The sequence below is a fragment of the Falco naumanni genome, chromosome 1, assembly GCF_017639655.2.
Source record: "Falco naumanni isolate bFalNau1 chromosome 1, bFalNau1.pat, whole genome shotgun sequence".
NCBI lineage: Eukaryota > Metazoa > Chordata > Aves > Falconiformes > Falconidae > Falco > Falco naumanni.
In genome coordinates, this window is record NC_054054.1 from 109,084,490 (window position 1) to 109,104,100 (window position 19,611).

The following is a 19,611-nucleotide window of genomic DNA, read 5'->3' on the forward strand; positions in this document are numbered from 1 at the left end:
TATGTATTTACAATGCGGAGGGTATCAGTATTATGTATAAAAGGTGAAGCAGAAGTAGGAAAGTGCTTTATCTTGTATTTAATGAGGAATGGGGCTGAGTTTAATGTCCTTGATTTTTATGTCATCTTTTGAGGGGTTGTGAGTGATGCTCAGTTTTCCAGTTGGCCTGCAGAGAAGGGGAGGAGGAAGGTCCTGAGTTTTATTGAAACTTTCAAAATTTATGTCTAGGAATAAAATCACTTGGAATCTTCCACTAGAGGGAGTGTTTGAATGTGCTATATGCGTGGGGACTGGGATCTTTGAGGGTATTTAAGACTGAGTTGCTCCCTCAGATTTTGGGGTGAGGGAGGGAGAATTTGGGGTAGTTCAGGTGGTATCTGCTGACTGCATCTGCAGTTCCCCTTCGCTTGGGTAGCACCATGTTGAGTACTGATGTACCAGACCCAATAGGTTGTTCCTTATTTCTCCGGGAGGATGAGGGTGAGGACAGGAACAGATAGATGGAGAGGAGTACCAACCTCTTTGGGGCTGCTGATGCCGCCTCCTGCTTTCTGTCCAGCATGAGTCAGGGACAGACCTGCCTCTGGACAACACTAACTAAAATAGTTGGGTGTGTTTATTCATGCAATGAAACCATTGCCTCAGGTACCATTGTTCGCTGCTCTCCTCCCCTTCCAGCCGTGGGCACTGAGGGCTAAGTGAACCACAGACCTTCGTTCCTGGACACAGACCTCCTGGCTCAGAGGAGGAGCAGCCTGGTTAGGGGGATATGTAAAACCTTATCTGGGGAGATTAAATTCACATGTCTCTCTAAGCAAGGTTTTGCTCTCCAGGGCCCTCTTGTGAGTAGCTTTTGCTCTGTGAGGATCAAAGAATTCATGCAATTTCTCATTCAAGCTGTAAGCCAAGCCTGATACACATCAGCTTCATTATATAATATTAGGTGATTCAGGTTGTAAATGGCTTGTAATGCCAGCAGAGACATGAAAGTTCCCTTGTGCAGCAATAGAGGCTGTGCGGTGCTATCAAGTATTCTGCTCCGGAAACGTGCACGTAGGCATGGTTGTGCCTGCTGCCTAAGCAGCCACAAATCAATAGCTGTGAGTGCATGCTGAAATGGAGGGGAGGCCATGGGGTTTAAGACTATATATGTGAGGGAAAGGAGGAGAGGATTTCCAGTCTTGAACAAACTCATGCTTGTTTTGTACTTGGCTACAGCTGCTTTCCATGGCACAGTGATTGGGTTTTAGGATTTAGAGGAATAAAAAAAAATGCTCTGGAAATATGCCTGTTGGTTTTGGGGTTTGATTGCCCTGTCTTCTTGCCCTGGAGTCAAGGATGTGTTGTAGATCTGTCTTTGTCTCATGTCCGTATAGGCCTGCAGCAGCTTCCTGAGATCAGTGGTCCTCCAGGATAAATAAGAAAATTGTGCCATGTTTAGGTTTTTAAGGAAAGCAAAATAGAACTGTTGGGACAGATGCTTCTCAACCTTCTCTTTTCCAAGGGCTGTATGGCTGTGAGGAGTTGCTAATGCCATCTATTTTTTTCTTTTCTTTTTTTTTCTCTCTCCTTGTTTCAGAAAGTTTGCACCAAGTGTGGAATAGAAACCTTTGGAGCCCAGAAACGTCCTCTTTGGCTGTGCAAGATCTGCAGTGAACAGAGAGAGGTAAAATACAACTATGGAGAGATGGGGCTCAGCAGCATGCATCTACCTGCCCCAAACCTGTGCTGAGTGTGGGTGGGCTTTTCCTTGTGCCTGAGCACTTGGAGGGGAGCCTGGGGGTGAGGTTTGGGAGGCTTGGCTAGAAGCCAGGCAGGCTTAGTGAATACACACAGCAGTGGCAACTTTGGTTTATGAGGGGGCGGAGGGAAAAAAAACCACAAAAGCCCTTGCAACCTCTATGGCTTTGTGGCATTTCTCTAGCTATGGTCATAAAGAGACTGGTACCTTCAGCTACTATGCTCCTTCCCTCCTAGCTCTTTGGCAAATAAACCTGGCTAACATTGGTTCTTTAATACAGCTGGAGGGATCTAGAGCATAGCTGCAGTATTTGTCCCTCTAAAAATAACTAGGATTGCAGCTTTTAAGTCTGTTTTCCTCCCTGCCTGCAAAATCCTATAACTTGCCAGTGTGTAAGACTTCTAATGCAGGTCTCTAAATTTTTATGTCCTTCATCCTTGACTTTACACTGCAAAAAGTGATGGCCTGCCTCAGTTCTTGTCTGCCAGCTAGCATCCACCAACATCCGGGCTCGCTGCTCCACAGTGAAGTCAATGAATTTGTTCTGTGATTACAGAAGGATTTTCTCTTGTTCCCATCAATTTATTTTGGGCTTCTGATTGTGGTCCTTGAACATCAATCCAGTGCAGCTATTTCTGACCACTGCAACCAACTGTGAAACCTGGGTGCTCTGCTAAATCAGTTTTTGAAGTGTAGTGAGAACATTCGTGCAGGCTTTTGAGATGCTGAATTTTTTTTTTTAGTTGTGGAAACTTAGCATTGCTTAGATTTTACATAGGAGGGGGTTATTTGTGTGGGAGCACTTGCAAAGTTCATGTTCAGGTAAGATGAGGTGTACACGGATGCTGCTGGTTTTTTAATATTTGAGCAGCAGTGTGGGTGTGGATAGGGCTGGAAGAGAGCATTACAGCTCCTTGGATATTGCTAGCAAAGTGATACGCTGAATCATCCAGATGTTTTGAATTCCAGATGGAGGTACCAAAATGGAGAGTGAGGCAGGTCAAGATACTTTCTGTGTTCTGCAGGGAGATGGGTGTGGGACTAAAATTTACTTTATTTCTTTTCTTTTGGTATTTTTCCCCCTCATCTCATACTGTATAATTGTGAGGGTTTTTTTCCTGCTTCTTATAAAGAGGAACTGTGGTCACTGGACAGAGAAGAATATTAACCTGTCCAGTAAGTGTTACGTGTGGCCAGTGTATGAGGGTACGGTAACCTTCAGAGTTCTTTCTCTCTGTGAAACCTGAGATACGGCCAAAGTGTTTCCCTAATGAAAATGGATGGAACTTTCCTTCTTAGACTAACTAAAAAATAGCCTTATGTTACCTCCCAACCCTAAGCCTCATTTTTGTTTTGATTCTCTTCAAGGTCAGTTCAAGCCTGTGTCCTTTCTTGTTTGCAGTGGTGCTGGTACCCAGACCAGAAGGCTGGAAGGGTCATAGCGTGGACATGCAGCCAGTCTGTCTTCCCACATGCTCAGCTCTTTTGGAGGAAGGCAGGGAAGCATTGAGAGTTAGCAGAAGCTTTGAAGTATGTCAGCTAGGACAAGGAAGTTGAGGCAATATCAGAATAAATGCCTGGAAAGCGGCTTTGATCACGTCTTCCGTAAGTGTGTGAGAAAGAGATGAGACTCTTAGGCCTCAGGCTGATGACTGGTATAGTGCAGTGCCTGAAGCTGGTTCAGCTGTCGTGATATTACAGGGCATGCACTAAATTGCCAGGTTTCTTTTAAGGGCTTGTGTTCACAACTAGTTCCTTGTTACTGTCTGTTTCTGTGATCTGGATCTGTCTTGTATTGCCATCTGCTCTGGACCAAACCCATTTGGCCATGTTCCTTGCTGAAGGTTATATTTGCTGTCAATGAGTGCAGATGGATGTCTGCTCTTTGGGATCAGATATTCTCATTTCTGTCTAACCTCTGAATTCCCTGCATGGTGAGTAGGTATCAGCCCTCTTTTATTTCCTGGGATCCAGGCAGGGAGCTTCAGGAATGCACTGAAGCACTTTGAGTTGTGCAATGCAGTAACAAGTCAGTATCTCCCTTCTCTTCCCTTCTCACTGTACAGTGTGACTGAGCAAGGTTCTCCTTTAGTCCATGCCAATGAAACACATGCTTAAAGTAGGCTTGTCCCAGGCCACAGAGCTCTGGCAACACCTTCCAAGTTGTTGGGCCCCTAAACTTGGCCAGCTCTAGTGGGTGAGTTGTTTGATGTTGGTCCAGAGTGCCGCCCCCCAGCAGGTGTGGTGATATGTGGTGTTTCCAAGCTGGGTGATTCCCTCCACATCAGTGCGTTGAATGCCATCTGATTTTCTGAGCCACCGCTCAAGCTATTTGGGCGTGATATTTATGAAGCTCTCAGCTCTGTTAGTGAGAGACTGTCAGGCACTGAAGGGAGAAAGGGAGGTCATTTGGAAACCTGGATGGACTAAGTGATATTGGCTAGAGTTAATAAGTGTCATCTGGCTGGAACAAGAGCCTAGGACTGTAATTGTCCCCTTTAGCCTCTGCCACGTGCTAAGTGAGCATGTGAGTCTTGTGGCTCACCAGGATCTCCAGCCAGGATAGTGTGGTTGGACATTCCTATATACTAGCTAACAGCTACAGTGTGCAGCTTTATTCATACATGCTAAAGCTTTCATCCCTCTATCTTCCTTGTCATTATTTATCCCTATAGGCTTGATTTAAAGTAGCATAAATGTAGTGACATGTAGTTGTCTCTCCCTTTTGCTCTGTGGGCAGAATCTGTGCTGGCTTCAGTTACAATTAAATCATCAGTATGCCGGGGTGAAAATGAAGACCAAAGTAACAAGCTATCATTTACACCAGTTTTTCAGTTGGAGTCGAATGCTTGGTGTCCATAGACCCCTTTGGGAATCCTGGCCTCAGCTATTCAGAAATGTTCTTTGCTGCTTTCTGTTTCCTTGAAAACCTCCACTGGGAAGGCTGTGCTGCATAGCAATGAGGAACAAGTTGCTCTGACACTGTCTTATTTCTGGAGAGTGGAGGTGATTAATGGATTCTGCTTGCTGCTTGTGTCCCAGTCATCCAGAAGCAAAACAGAGTGTTTGGCAGCACTCAAGCTGCCAAGCATGATGTGTACAAGCAGAGTGAGGGCCTCCGAGGTGCCAGAGAGGTGCTGGGAGGAACGTACTGTGTTATAACGCGGCTGGGACCTGACAGAGCCTGGATGTTCCTACTGGCAAAGAGGACATCCCCAAGGACCCCTACATCATAAGTGCATCTCTTCATCCTGCAATAAGATAGACCTCACCTGCTTCAGGCCAGAACTGGCTTGTTGGAAGTACCACTTGTCCTAGCTGTTTGCCAAGGCGTCTGAAACACCGTTTCTGTTCTTCAAGGATTTTGTGGATGTTTTTCTTTGCAGTGTCTTCTGAGGGCAGTGGAATTAAACCAAGTGTGGATCATGTTTATTGTTCCTGCAAGCAAGGGTTGAAGCAAATTTGGTCAAGCTTTCATACACTTTGGAGGGCAAGAATATCCCTTCCTTCTGCCCTCTTCCGTGTGCTGCATTGCCTTTCTTGGCTTTGTGTCTTGCATTGCCTTTATGGAGAGTGAATGTGGAGGGCTGATCCTCCTTGGGGCAGTCCTATTTCTGCATGCGTATGAAATCCCGTGTCATGATCAGGGTGCTGATATCTACTGCAGCAGACATTGGCACAGGTTTGCAGTGAGCCTGTTTGCTAACTTGGCAGTGAAGCAGTGATGCACCGATGCACCCACAGAAATAACAGTGCAGAAAGGGAGCAAGTCCTCCAGCAAAATGGGCTTATTGCAGCAGCTGTCAGAGGAGCAAAACTTGCCTGGGAGGAGCTGTGGTGGGCATGTATACAGCTGGAATGATTCCCTGCTGCCAGGCCTCTGGCAGAGCACGTGAGCTTTGATAGCTTGGGCAGCAATGCCCATGTTGAATTAGTCGAGTGTAGCTGAAGTCTGCCTGTCGCCTCCTGGCTTGAAAGGGAAATGGGACCTGCTGTGTTTTGTCAAATCCCTGCCCAGTTGTTTAACTCTCTGCACAGCCTTGTTTTGAGTGATACCACCAGGTTCTGCAAAGCACCTTCCTGAACTGCCACATTATATATTTTTTTTTAATCCGTAATTAGCGATGCTATCATCGTAATTAAAATCCTCTTGGAAGCATTCATGCACATTTACATTTGAATTGACACATCCAAAATTGTAGTGATAATGAAAACAGTTTAAGTAGGGTGGGGGGGAGACAGCTTTTTTTAAACCCCATTGAATATGAAAGAGAGTGTCAGCTATCAGGGACCTGTTAAAGTTTTAATTTGCCCCCTCTGCTTCACTTTACCGTTAATTTCTTCTCCTTCACTAAACGGCATTTTCATGGCTGGCTGCATTTCTTGGTTTATCGCAATAAACCATGCAGAGGAAGAAGATTACTGTGCTGGAGGAATGGAATTGTGTCCTCCCCTTTTGCCCCCAGGGCTTCCCTTTTCAGATGTACACTCATACCATTTTGAACATCATAAACCACCATAGGCCAGGGTTATTCCTCCTGGCATGATGATTTCTTGGCAAAATACCGTACTGATGGAGTGTTTATTTTGGGTGACTCTGGATTGAATTGAAGTGATGTGCACCTGTTTGCAATTCAAAGAACTCATCAATAGCCTGCCATATTATTTTGGGGGTGGTAGCAAGTGGTTAGACTCAAAATAGTGTCCTCTAGAATAGACCCACAAGGAAAAAAAGAGGCCTGATTGAGAGTGGAATGATAAATCATTGAAGGCTGGCAGCCATTGCAGCTAGAGAAACGTTGGGGTCAGAGGTGCGATAGATTTTGCTATTCCGGAAACAAAGCTACGAATAGCAATTTCACTGCCTTTTAATTTTCTTCATCCTCAAGTGCTGAATGTGGGAGTTGACAACAGATTGCTGTAAATAATGTAATTGGAAATCTCTGTGTTATGGAAAAGCAGATGAATGCAAATAACAAAGCTGAAGAGCATTTGCTCTTTCTCCCTGCCAGTGGTTTGCAGTGTGCCAGAACCATGGTGGAGAGCTGGGACAAAGTGAGCGTGTGGGCATGTGCTGTGTGAGGGCAAAGGCAATGAAGTCCTCCTGGGGTGGTTGCATTTGCAGGTGCCTTTTGTTAAGCATCGTATCCCACAAGAACCTGCTCCCCTGGGCTGCTGGGGAGTTGTGTGAATAATGCTGGTGTCAGCATGAGAAGCTAAAGGTAGCTGTTTTCCTCTTGCCCAGCCTGGGCTGCTGCGAAGGAAGGGGGCTGCAGAATGAGAACAGCTACTGAGTGGCAAGCAGTAGGTGGTAGAGCAAAATGTGGTTTTGCAGCAAAGATCCTTTCTAAGCATCTCTGTTTAGGGGACTTGTGGTTTGGTGAAGCAAACTTGGGGAGGACTGCGTTTGTTTGTTATGATTCCTTCAGCTGTGATCCTGTCCCTTCATCAGCAAGTCCTAATGTTTTCTCTGTTTAGGAGCTTCTTTTAGCACTTGTATGTTCAGAGAAGGAGGACAGAGAAGTTAAGCAGTAACATGCTTTTCACCAGGGCCCAGTGATTCTCCATTAGGTCCCATTTACAGACTGCACTTGAATGTGCTAGATAAAAATATGCATCTACTTCTGACTGGCTCATCCTGTAACTGCAATGACGGCTTGGTGCAAATTTAATAGGAATATTATCAGGGTTATAAGAAGTGTTGAGCTCTCTGGACTTGCCATGGACATTAAATTGGTTTGAAGTAATAAAAAAAAGGGAGTATGTTACTAAAGTAGCTCTTCTCCCCTGTGTCCTGCCCCCTTAGCTTTAGGGTAGTTTAGGTGTCAGGGGAGGCAGAAGGACAGGATCCTGAAGGCAGTCAGTATTTAGTGTGGATTTTGATTGTGTTTGGCTGGGCCATTTTGAGCACAGTGAGCCAGGACAGCCGCCGCTGGTGAACGATGGTGTGGCTGCTCTGTCCTGAGCCACCTGCTGGGCCACCATGTCCTGATCTGAGATAATGCAGATACAGATCTTTAGTCCTCTCTGTCAAGCATCAAGCACTGAAGCACAATCAATGTTACGTAAAATTGGGTTGTTGTGTGAGACTGGAAGTGGCTGGCTGTCCCTCTTGCGGAAGCTATTCCAGTTTCACCCAAACTCGGGCTGCTGTGGGGGCCAGATTTCACCGTATGTGCCAACAGGACTGGTGGGACCAAAATTCTCTCCCTGGAAAGAGCAAGTTCTTGCTGATAAACAGGAGTTTTATTCTTGAAGCACTGTTATAGATTTATTAATTTAAAATCAAGCAAGAATTCTGCTGTCAGGCCACTCTTGGCGATCAATGAACTGCCATCAATAGCAGTCAGCAGCATCGATTTGTTTTGATGCATGGATGCTAAAACTAACCTGTGTGCCCATGTGCAGAACAGAAAGTGAACTGCAATTGTTTCAGATGGGGCATGCTGCTAACCTGGGGGGAGCAGAGGTACTAAATTAATAAAGGGGAGAGCATCTTGCTGCAGCTATTTTAGAGCTGATCTCAAAACAATTTCAGTACTACTGTAATGAGTCTAAACTCTTATTAGAAGCACCAATTGAAAGTGAATATATATGCATATAATCAATTTTATACTACTGTTACTACATCAGAGCTGGGTGTATTATATCATTAACTCCTTCTATAACTGGACTTGCTTTGGCGTAGTGAGAAACCTGGGGGTGACCAGTCTTTTCTTACAGCAGTCCTTGCTGTGTCTGATTGGTTTTATGGTGTGTCTAAATTGTAGTTCGCCTGAAGATAATAGGTCTCTTCAGTGCTTCAAATTAAATTACAGATGTTGCAAGGTCTGTTCAGAGAAGGGCTATAAGAAGCTGCTTCTGGCAGTTTGTGTGGCGAAGCTGCTTGTGCCCCAGCTACCCAGAGTGCAGCAGGCAGTGGACAACCTGCCTTCCTCAAGCCATGGCACTGATAGGGGTGCAAACCCCGTGGCTGCAGCAGTCCTTGTTCTGCCCTCTGTCCTGCGCGTGCAGCTGCTCCCAAGGCCTCCTGCCTTTCTGAGACAAGGGAGTCCAGGGCTTGCACAGTCTGCAGTTCTTGCATGGTGTATGTTGAGTTGAGTTGCAGTGGGGTAAGCTCCATGTAGAGACGTCTGTCCCAGGTTTAAAAAATGTATTGCATTTCCCTATTCTTGATTTTGTGGGGATAGCAGAGCACATTGCTCCAGGGTCTCTGTGCTGCACGGGTGTGTGCTGTTGTACAAGCTGTACCAAGAGCTGTGCAGTCCCTACATGCTAGCAGAGGGGACAGAAGGAGCTGTGTCAGCTTGTGCCTTGGCTGGCTGGGTTGCTGTTTTGGCTATTTGTGTGCTGTTGAAGGAGCTGGTAAAGTGTTACTTAGCAGGGAAATGTTGGTGTAGTTGCAGGATGCTCTCACCTCCTGGTTTCTAGATCCTGCTATGGTGCATGCAAGCACCTCTCTTGCACACTTGCAGTAATTGATGTGCATGCTGGATCACGGCAATATTGTGCTTTCTTCTACTGTGTGCTCTTTTAAAAAGCATACTACCAGGTTCCCCTCTAAATTCAGATTGCCTTCACTTGGCTTTCAAGACTCCAAATGCAGGTATTTTAGCTCTCCGTTGATGGCTCTGGACTAGGAACCAGGCAACCTGCTGAGCAATCTTGTCCCATCAGTGGGATGGTGACAGTGGTGTCCTGCTTCTTGTGTCTGCATGAGAAGAACTTCTCATGAGTGCCAGTGCCCCTGCCCTCTGCTTTGATTAAGCCCTAAATGCAGATTGCAAATGTATTGCTGTAACTGAGGTGTCTGCATTTGCACCCATTGCCATCATGGTGATACTATATGCAAAATGCTCTGGGAACTTGGAGTAGAAACACTGATGATCTCCTTCACTCTGAGCAGAAGTGCAAGGTTTCTACCCCTCTGCATGAAATAGAAAATCATGTTTTTACTATATTAACTTATTTTTGCCCTGGCTGTCTCATTAGCTCATTATTAGGCTGCTGGAAGGCACAGAAGAATTAGGTTTTTAGAGGCCATTTCTCCTTGTCTGAATTGCCATCCTTTTCCCTTCCTCTGGCTCACAGCAGGCTTTATATTAAATATACTTAATAGAGCTCCTTCATCATAAACTGCATTAAAACTAAATTGGAGAGTAGAGGGCGTTCTTAAAGGAGATATTACAGTTTAGTGCTCGCAGTCCATTTCCCGCTGCAGGTTCAGGTTATTTGAGTGTCGTTCTTCTTGTTCTGGGGTTTTCAAGCACACTTGTTAAATGATCTGCCTTGGCCTGAATTACTCTGAAATGAATGCCAAGGTTGTGCCATTCAGTACAGCACAAGGCAGTGTTTCTGCTGTCCTGGTGTTGCCGCTTGCATCCCCCTGCTGCTATTGGTCTTTGACTCTTTCAGAAGCAACCTAGGCTAAGGGACCTGGCCCAGGAGGAGAGATTTGCCAGGACTTGCTGCCCCTCCAGCCAGTGCAAGACATGTTTAAGCAGAGCATGTATGACATGTCCCTAGGAAGCTTTTCTTTTTGTGCATTCCCAATGGGAAAGCAACAGATGCAGCATCTGAACTGCCTGTTGCTTAGCGCAGGCCAGGGAACTTCATCCTGATATTCTTGTAGTAAGCCTGGAAACACGTGTTTGACTCAAACATGGCATCAGAGAAACATCTAGTCTTGACAACCCAGAGAGCATAAGAAGCTCTGTGGTTTGCATGATCACCTTCTGCTCCTCCTTCAGTCTATGCCTGCTACTCGTTCAAATTTGTGATTTTTTTTGTAGTGGTGGAAGAAGGACTGAGGTGAAGGTGGGCTGACAAGGTGTGGGAGGAATCTGGGATGTTCTGGTAGTTGCAGCGTGCAGAGGGAACCATTGGGCTCTGTGGGCTTGGAAGCCTTGCCCTCCCCCTGTGTTTGAGTGTGGTCAGTGTAGGTCATAGGGAGTGGTTGGGCTGAGCTTGATGGGGAGCTCATCTGGTGCTGGCTGTGCTCTCTTGCTGTAAAAATCCAGGCTTAAGGTGCTGTCTGTCTCTTAACAGGTTTGGAAGAGGTCTGGTGCGTGGTTCTACAAAGGGCTGCCCAAGTACATCACGCCTTTGAAGAGCAGCAGCAAATCCAGTGAGCTGCACTCGCAGCCTTGGCAAAGTGAGCCAGCTGTGCCAGAGGCAGAGAGCGTTGGGACCAGCCGATCCTTCACCTGGGCCAGGGGAAAAGGTTTGTTGTCAGTTCTGTGCCCGGGAAGCAGGTGGAGAGAAGGACCTGCCTTCTGCTGTCGCTAGCAGGATTCAGTTAATAGGAGAGGCTCTCTCAGAGGTGAGGGATAGTGCATAAGATGTGGTTTGCTTACTATGTGAGCGGTGTTTGGTTTTTTTTATGCTGTGGTATGCTTTTCAGGTTCACTGTTACTTCAGTGCACATTGGTGGCCCAGGCTAGCCCCAGCCTGCCTGGACTCCCTGTCCTTCAGTCCACCCTTGCTTTCCTCCATTCCTTGCAGCCCCCACTGTTTTGCTGGGACTGCCAAGGGAGGGATGAGCCGTGAAGTAGACACCTGTCTGCAGTCACAGCCCAAAGAGCTCCTCCTGCTGAACTACATAGGATGATGCCACGGATGGACAGCATTGTGCTGGTGAGGCTGACAAAAGGCTCATCTCATTCCCTCCCTTCTTGGGGCTGCTTGCTTCTGATGCTCTACAGAGCACCTTTGGGTGGATATCTCAAGTTGCTTTGAGCTGGGTTAGAAATTACACTGCCAGCATCTCCCTGGGGTCTTCCTGGGGCCTGGAGCAAGTGGAAGAGGTACTCTTTTACGGTCAGTGGACAGGAGCAAGCTCATGCTGGCTGTTTCCTTTTGTGCCTGACCCCCTGAACAGGTCAGGCTGGAAAAGGGTGAAGCTCCTTCCCCAGGCTTTGGGGAGGGGGGTGATGTTTGCATCAGCTCAAGGCTGAGTTGGTCTTCAAACGTGTCCCAGAGAAGCTGTTGATTAACTTAGCTCTGTGCAGGGATGGGGCCAAAGCACTGACAAGCCTGATGATTTATTAGCTTCGGCACTCGCATCTCTGTTCTTTGAGGTAGACCTTGATTGAAGTAGACTGTTGTATCACATGTGGCATCTTGGATCACTGCTGCGTCAGATCCCATTCACAGCGCTGCCTTGTAGGACTTCTTTCCCCTGATTCTTCCATCTGCCCACCCTGTCGCTGCTCATATACCCACTCCGGTGCTGTGCCTGTAACCAGCTGTGGGGAAACGGCAGCTTGGCACTGAGGAGCTGAGCACACAGGGCTATTAGCACAGCAGCGGATGGATGGTACAGAATTAAAGCTGCTGCCAGTCTGCTTTGATTTCTTTTAATTTCTTTCTGGTGTGGGTTAGCAGGACTGTCTGGCCTCTCTCGCCTTCTGTCTTTTGCTATTAGATCCCCTCAATTGGAGAAGACCTCTTCAGCATAGTGGCAGCATACACTCTTCCACATCAAGATAAATCTTACCAGTAGTGCAGGGGGAAATAACCTTTTAATAAAGAGGACTCAGGAGGCTTGGGTTTACAAATCTTCTCTTCAGGCCCCAGTTAGAAAAGCACTCTCAGCCCTACTGTAACTTTTGTAATTAAAGACAAATTAGATCAACAATAGATGGTTGTGCTTCCTTTCAGGAGATGCTTAGAAGGAGTTGTCTTAGCAATTGAACTTGAATGATGAGATATTTTCTCTTCATGCGATACAGATAGCATTATGAGTTAAAGATGTTGAGCCCAGACTGGCCTGCTTTTTAGTTCAGCTTTTTAGTTTTGTTTTCATAGAATCATAGAATCATTTAGGTTGGAAAAGACCTTTAGGATCATCAAGTCCAACCATTAACCCAGAACCGCCAAGTCCATCACTAAACCATGCCACTAAACACTGCATCTACATGTCTTTCAAACTCTTCTAGGGATGGTGATTCCACCACCTCCCTGGGCAGCCTGTTCTAATGCTTGACCACCCTTTCAGTGAAGAAATTTTTCCTAATATTCAATCTAAACCTCTCCTGGTGCAACTTGAGGCCATTTTATCTTGTCCTATCAGTTGTTATCAGGGAGAAGAGACCTACCCCCACCTGTCTACAACCTCCCTTCAGGTAGTTGTAGAGAGCAATAAGATCTCCCCTGAGCCTCCTCCTCTCCAGTTTCCTTCTCCATTTTGGAGAAGGCCTACCCCTGAATACTGGCAGGAGGAGCAAAGGAACAGGTGGAAGACAGCAAAGTGGCCTTTTGTAAGCTTTGAAGTGAGTGGTGAGCTGCCTTTCTCCCTGTGCTTTGATTTTCAGCTGGCTCTTGTTCTATTGGCTGGATAATATTGATTGATGGTTTTATTTTCTGGTGCTTTCTTTCCTTGTTGCCCTTCTCTGTTAGGCTGCCTGTCCTCTGGACAGCTTTGAATGAGCCCGTGGGCTGTAATTCATCTCTGAAGCTGTGAGCTTGTACATGTTGCCCCTCTGTTTAACTCTTTTTCACCTGCCAGTGCTGGGACTTTTGCTGTTTGTCATCTGAAACCTCTGCAAGGTACAGGGCAGCTGCCTTCCCCGATGGAGATGATGTAGCTGTGATACTGCCAGTGTGAATTTGGGCCTGGGCCTGGACTGAGCTTTGAGGCCATGGCTGACAAGGCAGCCTACCTTACCTCTGCCTGGCTGATAGCATTTTTTATCTCACACCTTGTACACCCTCATCTGAACATGTCCTTTCGGCACTGAGTAAAGTTTTGTTGCTTGTTTGGCAGGATGTTCTCAGGAGCAAGCTCTGGCATTTAACGTGCCTGACTGACAGGCTGCTCTCGGTGGGGTTTCCATTATCTTGGCCAGCCATGTCTAACCCCACCACTCACCTCCCCAGGTGCTGAAGGAGCTGTCTCAGCTATTAAGGGATTCAAGTGAAGTGGGACCAGCATGGACGCAGCCATGTCCCAGCACAGCCCCCGTGAGCCTGGGAGAGAGGAGCTGTGGTTGTCCTTTTGACATCCACCATGCCAGGAGCTGCCTTTCAGCAGGGATGAGACAAACCTCAGGTGTCCCTTTTTCCCCCTCAAAAGGAAGTGTTCAGTGCCAGGCCCTGGGTACCAGCTGCTCCTGCTGCAGGAGGGTGGGAAGGCAGTGGGACTGAGGGACTGCAGGAACGTGCCTCTTGGAAGAAAAACCAAACCCACCAGGAAGAAGTTTTATTTTTACACACCCATTATTTCTCTCGTGCTCACTGACACTGGGATTTGCTGTTGCCTTTAGTTTTTTTGTAATAAACAAGCAGTTGCCATGGGAACCCTGCTATTAGTTAAGGCACAAATGTATTGTCATGGGGAGAATAGCAGTAATATTTCTTATGCTGGGGAACAAGCTCTGCTCCATGCGGTGGAATGTGGGTGGGTTTCTGCACTGTGTCAGGCAGGATGGGGCCATCAGGGGGTGGGGAGCAATAAGCAGCAGGGCTTTCCTTCTTCTAAACTCTTGAGTTCTGCAGAAAAAAATGTAGTGCATCTGCATGAAAAAAAGAAATGTGATGCCCAAGCTATTGCACTGTTTGGCATGAGGGCTGCCTGCTGCTCTGCTCGCCTCTGGTGGTTTCTCCCATTGCAGTGTGCTCTGGTCCTGTTGCCAAGCAATGCGATGTGCTGGGCTCAGCACTGTCAGAGGCACAGGAGCAGTGGCTGGGTAGGGGCATGCAGCACGTTTGTCCAGCATCTGTGTGCTGGAGGTCAAATCCCTGACTGACGGAGCAGTGGCTGGGTAGGGGCATGCAGCACGTTTGCCCAGCATCTGTGTGCTGGAGGTCAAATCCCTGACTGATGGAGCAGAGAGGAGTGTACTTTGCAGGCTGCTGAGGGGGTCATCCAACTTTTCTACAAGTTTGGGCAGTGCCAAAGCTGCATATGTGCTCCTTCTGAAAGGAAGAGCAGTTGGGTCCAGTCCCCTGTTCCTGCTTGGAGGTGTCCCTGCGGCTGTGGGCAGTGCTGGGCATGATCTAGCATAGGAGTTGCACTCAGTGAGACACTTGAGTTGTAATAAACTCTTCATCTCCGGTCCTCCCACCCGCAGTGACCGGGAGCTATCAGCCTCCCCGGAGGCTGTGTTTGCCAAGGCTGATGATACAGGTGCTGCAGGGGAGCTGTGTGCTCAGGGGCTCATCCTCAGCCTGCTCACCCTGCATGTCTTGGCTGCACTGGGCATGCACAGCTGTTCGGAGCTGTTGCTGCATGCCCATGTGCTTTTTCTGTATTTTTGGCAGTGGGAGTGAGTGTGGCTGGCTCTTCCCATCACAGGGATGCCCGTGCTAAACACACGTTTAACATAAGAGCTCAACCCCAGTCAAGGCGCGCCTTTCCCCTTGGCCTCAGCGCAGCCTCCCCACGTTCTCTGCTGCACAGGTTAATTGCAGCCTGGCAGCCCTCCACCATTCCCTGTGGCTCTCTGTGCCACAAGGCTCTGGTACCTCTGGCTTGGAGGTTGAACCACATGTTGGAGGAATCACGGGCTCTTGCAGCAGCTGTGCAGGTTCAGGCCCTCTATGAGCGATCCATTCCCTGTGGGAATACTGCTTTTCTTGCAAGTTTTATCTCAGCATATTTTTTTATGAGCTTTTTTCTGTCAGCTGGAGATGGAGAGGGATAAATCTGTTACATTTTTTGAAAGTACAGCTGTCCAATGACTTTTATTGATATATCAGCAACTGCTGGAGCACCAGATTTACGACTTCTGGGCTCTGGAAAGTGCCAGCGGAAGGTCTGGAAGCTTTGGGAGAAAAATTACCATTAAAGGGAAACATTGGTACAGTGGGTAAAATACACTCTTATTGGCAGCAGAGAAAATGAGAGCAGATAGGGCTGCTCCTGTGGTGCAAGTGCCTTCACATTAATATTTTCCTCCTCTTGTGCTGGTCCTCTTTGAACTGCTGAATGGCAGAAGGGAAGGCAACTAAAGTCACCTCCATTGATTCACTGAGGCCTTCTCCAAATAAATCCTGACTTCCAGCATTTTTAAAGGATTCATGGGGGAAGGAGCGGTTCTAAAGTGACGGATTTCATGAATCCAGGAGGCCAAAGAAGGATGATGGTCAAGTAGGACAGGAGTGCATTTTCTGGAGGAATTGGGTAGTGGGATGGTCAGGATGATTCTCACAGTTGAAATTTGGATTTTATAGCAAAAAATAAAGAAAAAGTACTGGTACGTAGGGTTGTTATTAACAGTATTTATATATAGTCCCCCACCTCTCCCAGGGAGCTTTGGGGAAGTAGCGTAGCTGCCTTTAAGACAGCAAAACCCAAAGCCAAACCTTTGCTTTAAGAGCTCCTAGCCAGAAATGCACCCCTCCTGCATGTAATGGGGCTTTGCTCTCTGCCCAGCTCAGCTCCACAGCCCCTTTTCTTGCAGGTGAGAGCTCCCATTTCAGATGGTGCTAGGAGGGGAATGCTGCACAGGCAGGAGGAGCCGATGCTGGGGGGGAGGCTGTGCAAGCAGCAGGGAGGGGGCCTAGCAGCCTGCCCACTGTGCAGAGGTTCCCATCAGAATGGCATGCGTGGGGAGCTGCCCGCCAGCGCAACCTCAATAACACTTTGTAATAATACTGGCAGCCAGCTTTAATATCCTCAGAGATGTTAACTCCAGAAAAGCGCTATTTTAGGTATTAATATATGGGGGGGTTTAATAAAATATTTTGCATAGTACAGATTGCTGCCTGAATATAGGAGCAGAGGTCCTTGACAGAAACGTTTGACAGCTTGTGCTTGCCTGTGTGAGGGGAGGGATACCCATCCTCTTGCCCTGGGCAGTGTTAAAGGGTTTGTAGCTCTGCAAACTGTGTAGCAAATTTTAGGGCTTATACAGAGAGATGAACTGACAGCTGTCTTTGCTACCCCATGGTTATCACCTTGTACCAGTGCACCCACGTCCCTCCTGTGCCTGACAGCGCCATGAGGTTGGGCATTACAAGTAACATAGCATGGGCACAGAGATTTGTTCAGTAGCAGAACAGGGAACTCATTTCTTCTGTGAATGTGAGCTTATAAATACATACTGATGAATATAAAGAAATAGTTGGGGCTTTCTTTTTCTACAGTAGAGGCTGTAGTTTCCAGTGTTGCCTACTCTATATCCCACATGAACCAATACTGTACTTTCTACCAGAAATTGTGACCCACTGTTTGAAATGGCTTCTATGCTGCCGAGAGAGCTGGAATCTGCCTTGGTCAGATAGAGAACTGCTGTAGGTGCAATCCCTCAACAAAAGACAGCAGTTTTCCCATTAGCTTCCTCCTCAGCCTCATAATTTCTGTTTGGAGATCAGGCCTTTACAAAAACCCAGGAGTTGGAAAAAACACCTTTCTCATTTTACCCAGAGCAGCTGGCAGTTGATATGTTTACACTGGTATAAGCAGGAGAGGTGCTTACATAATTGCATGGAAAAGTGGAAACAACCTGCCAGTTTGGGGGATTCTATCTGGCAAAATGAGCTCACTGTGGAAACTATGGAGGGTGGAAAACAGCAGGATTAGGGCCAGGATTCAGGTGGGGAACAAAGAAGAAAAAAAAAAGCAGCCTTGAAATGAGGGAACAGTCTCCTTGAGGAAGAGGAGTGACCCTTGCCTTTTAAGCCTTGGGAGCATAGAAGTAATATAGTTCTAGGCAGTGTGCTGATAGGGATGAGTGCTGCATGGACGATAAGCTAGTAAGACTGGTTCTTTATGTAATTGCTGCAGGGTTTTTTATTTGGTGTGCTCAGTATTTATCTGGTGTTTTCCTCCTAGATACTGGAGCCTCCACAGAGGCACTGCTGCACTTCAAATGCAGCTTGGAGGAAGGCAGCTCCTCTCCCCGCATAACTCAGATGTGGATGCTCTTACAGTGTAGCCAGGACCCTGCTACCGGCAGCTGGGCAGGAGCCAGCTTTGTACCCAGCCCAGCCCTTGTCATGTTGTTCCCGTGTGGGAGACAGCAAACAGCAGGAGGAGGCTCCCTGGTGTGCCAGCACAGGGGTCAGCAGGAGCAGAGCCCAGCTCCCAGACCAGCCAAGCTGCAGAGCCCAAAGTGTGGCACAGGAGTGGTGTGGTCCCCATGGTCCCAGTCAGATTTAGGAAAGAAACGCTGGTGGTGTGTGCATCTGCTTCAGGTGTTGGCACCGCTGGAGTGTGTGTGGTGGTTATAATTCATCTGTAAAAAGTAAAAGCACATCATGTTTGAGAAGAAAAGTGAACAGCTGTAGGGGAACTGCAGGTAAGGCTCCTTTTGAAGAGGGAGAATGTGCTCAGCGAGTCAGCATTTGTTCATGTTTAATTTGGATCCATCTGGCACCCCCTTTGGTAAGTGTTATGAACATTGTGAATAACTGACTGTCTCCTCTCCTCCCCCCGATCTTTTCTGCAGTGGTTTCTAGCGACAGTGAGAGCGACTCGGAGTTCAGTTCCTCCAGCCTGGATGACAAGCCCTTACCTGCAGGGTCAAAAGCCTCACAGGGCAGAAAGCGCGGAGCAGAACTGGGTGAGGACTTGCTGTTCCTTGTGGCTGGAGGGTGGGAAGTGTAAAGTGCTTGAATGTTCGGCTCTTTGTACTGCGGGTTTTGGCTCAGCCTCTTGCCAGCCCTACGCTGGTGCAGCCTTCTGGTTGTAGCTGTTCTAGGTGAAGATCTGATCCTTTGTCACTGGAATAGTATCAATGGGTCAGACAGGTGGTGGGTCACTCCATTGCCTGCAGCCATTCAGTGTCTGCCCTTGCAGTTGGGAGCTGCTCCTGGCCACCTGTCAGCCTGTTTCCAGCCAGCTCCTCACTCCTGACTTTACAGCACAGGAATCACTGGTGCTGTTTTAGGAGCAGAGCACAGGACCTGGATTTTGACTCTGCTCCTGGATGGGAGTGGGAAGGCTGCTGCTCTCTGAGGATCTGGCCCAGCATCTGCACCCCCTTCTCCCTCCCACAGCAGCATCTCTCTCTTGTGTCCCTGCAGCACCCAGCCAGACCATGGGCAGAGCGCTGGGGAGCACCCACTCCCCTACCCTCTCGGGGAGTCGCAGCAGCTTGGGCAGTGAGCAGGGCGCTGCCCTCAGTGCTACAGAGAGCTGCCAGAGCGACCAGCCAGTAGATGGGCGCGACAGTGATGTTGGTAGCAGAGTTCCTGGTAAGCTGAAGCTCCTTTCTGGGCAAATCCATGCTTTTAGGGCTGACTTCCTTCAAAGCACAGCTTTCTCAGAGGCACACCTGGCAAAGCTGTGGCCCAGAATCTCTTTTCTATGCTGCTTTTCTCATGGCAGATGCTGTCACAGCATTACAGCTCACTCCTTCCCTCTTCCCTGAGTGCAGAATCTATTCTGCAACATGAGTAATCGTCTGGGGTGGGAGCTGCCTACACCCACCTCTAAGAGCAGCCATAGCTTGGGTCTGTCCCCCTGCAAAGGCCCGGAGCTCCTGTCTGCCCTGCAGAAGCAGCAGAACAGATTGAGCTTTTACTGAAGCAAAGCAGAAGCCCAGCAGCTTTATGAGACTGAATAAAAATTTTCCTAATGTTAGGTGTCTCTTAAAGCCAAGCATGACTCTTTGCAGAACTCTGCAGTGCAAAAAAAGAAGACCGTTTTTCCCCCTCAACAACCATGGAACAATTAAGTGACTGTGAGAGCAGAGGCTGCTATCACATCTGATCTGGAGCAGCTGAAAGAGATGCAAATGTGTTCTCTCTGCAGTTTTGCTAATCTAGTCAATAACCCCTTAAGTTATCGTTTAGCGCTGCTCCCTCCAGAGTGTTCCTGCTGCCCTGTGAATTGCCGCTCCTTTTGTTCCTGAGCCTGTTCTGTGCTGTGCATGTTGAGGCGTAAATTGGATTAGAGAGAGCAGGTTTATCCTTCAGTGCAA

At 47.7% G+C, this 19,611-nt stretch overlaps 1 protein-coding gene across 2 annotated transcripts in view; it reads left to right on the top strand.

Moving 5' to 3' along the window:
• The window catches only part of RPH3AL (rabphilin 3A like (without C2 domains)), a 42,865-nt gene that overhangs the window by 14,232 nt on the left and 9,022 nt on the right, over positions 1 to 19,611 (top strand). The window contains exons 5-8 of one of the 2 annotated variants that reach the window (XM_040617963.1): positions 1,580 to 1,666; positions 10,790 to 10,964; positions 18,136 to 18,249; positions 18,689 to 18,883. In XM_040617963.1, the coding sequence (XP_040473897.1) occupies positions 1,580 to 1,666; positions 10,790 to 10,964; positions 18,136 to 18,249; positions 18,689 to 18,883 (571 nt within the window). The remainder of the gene's footprint in view (positions 1 to 1,579; positions 1,667 to 10,789; positions 10,965 to 18,135; positions 18,250 to 18,688; positions 18,884 to 19,611) is intronic. The other variant, XM_040617972.1, reaches the window with a different exon arrangement.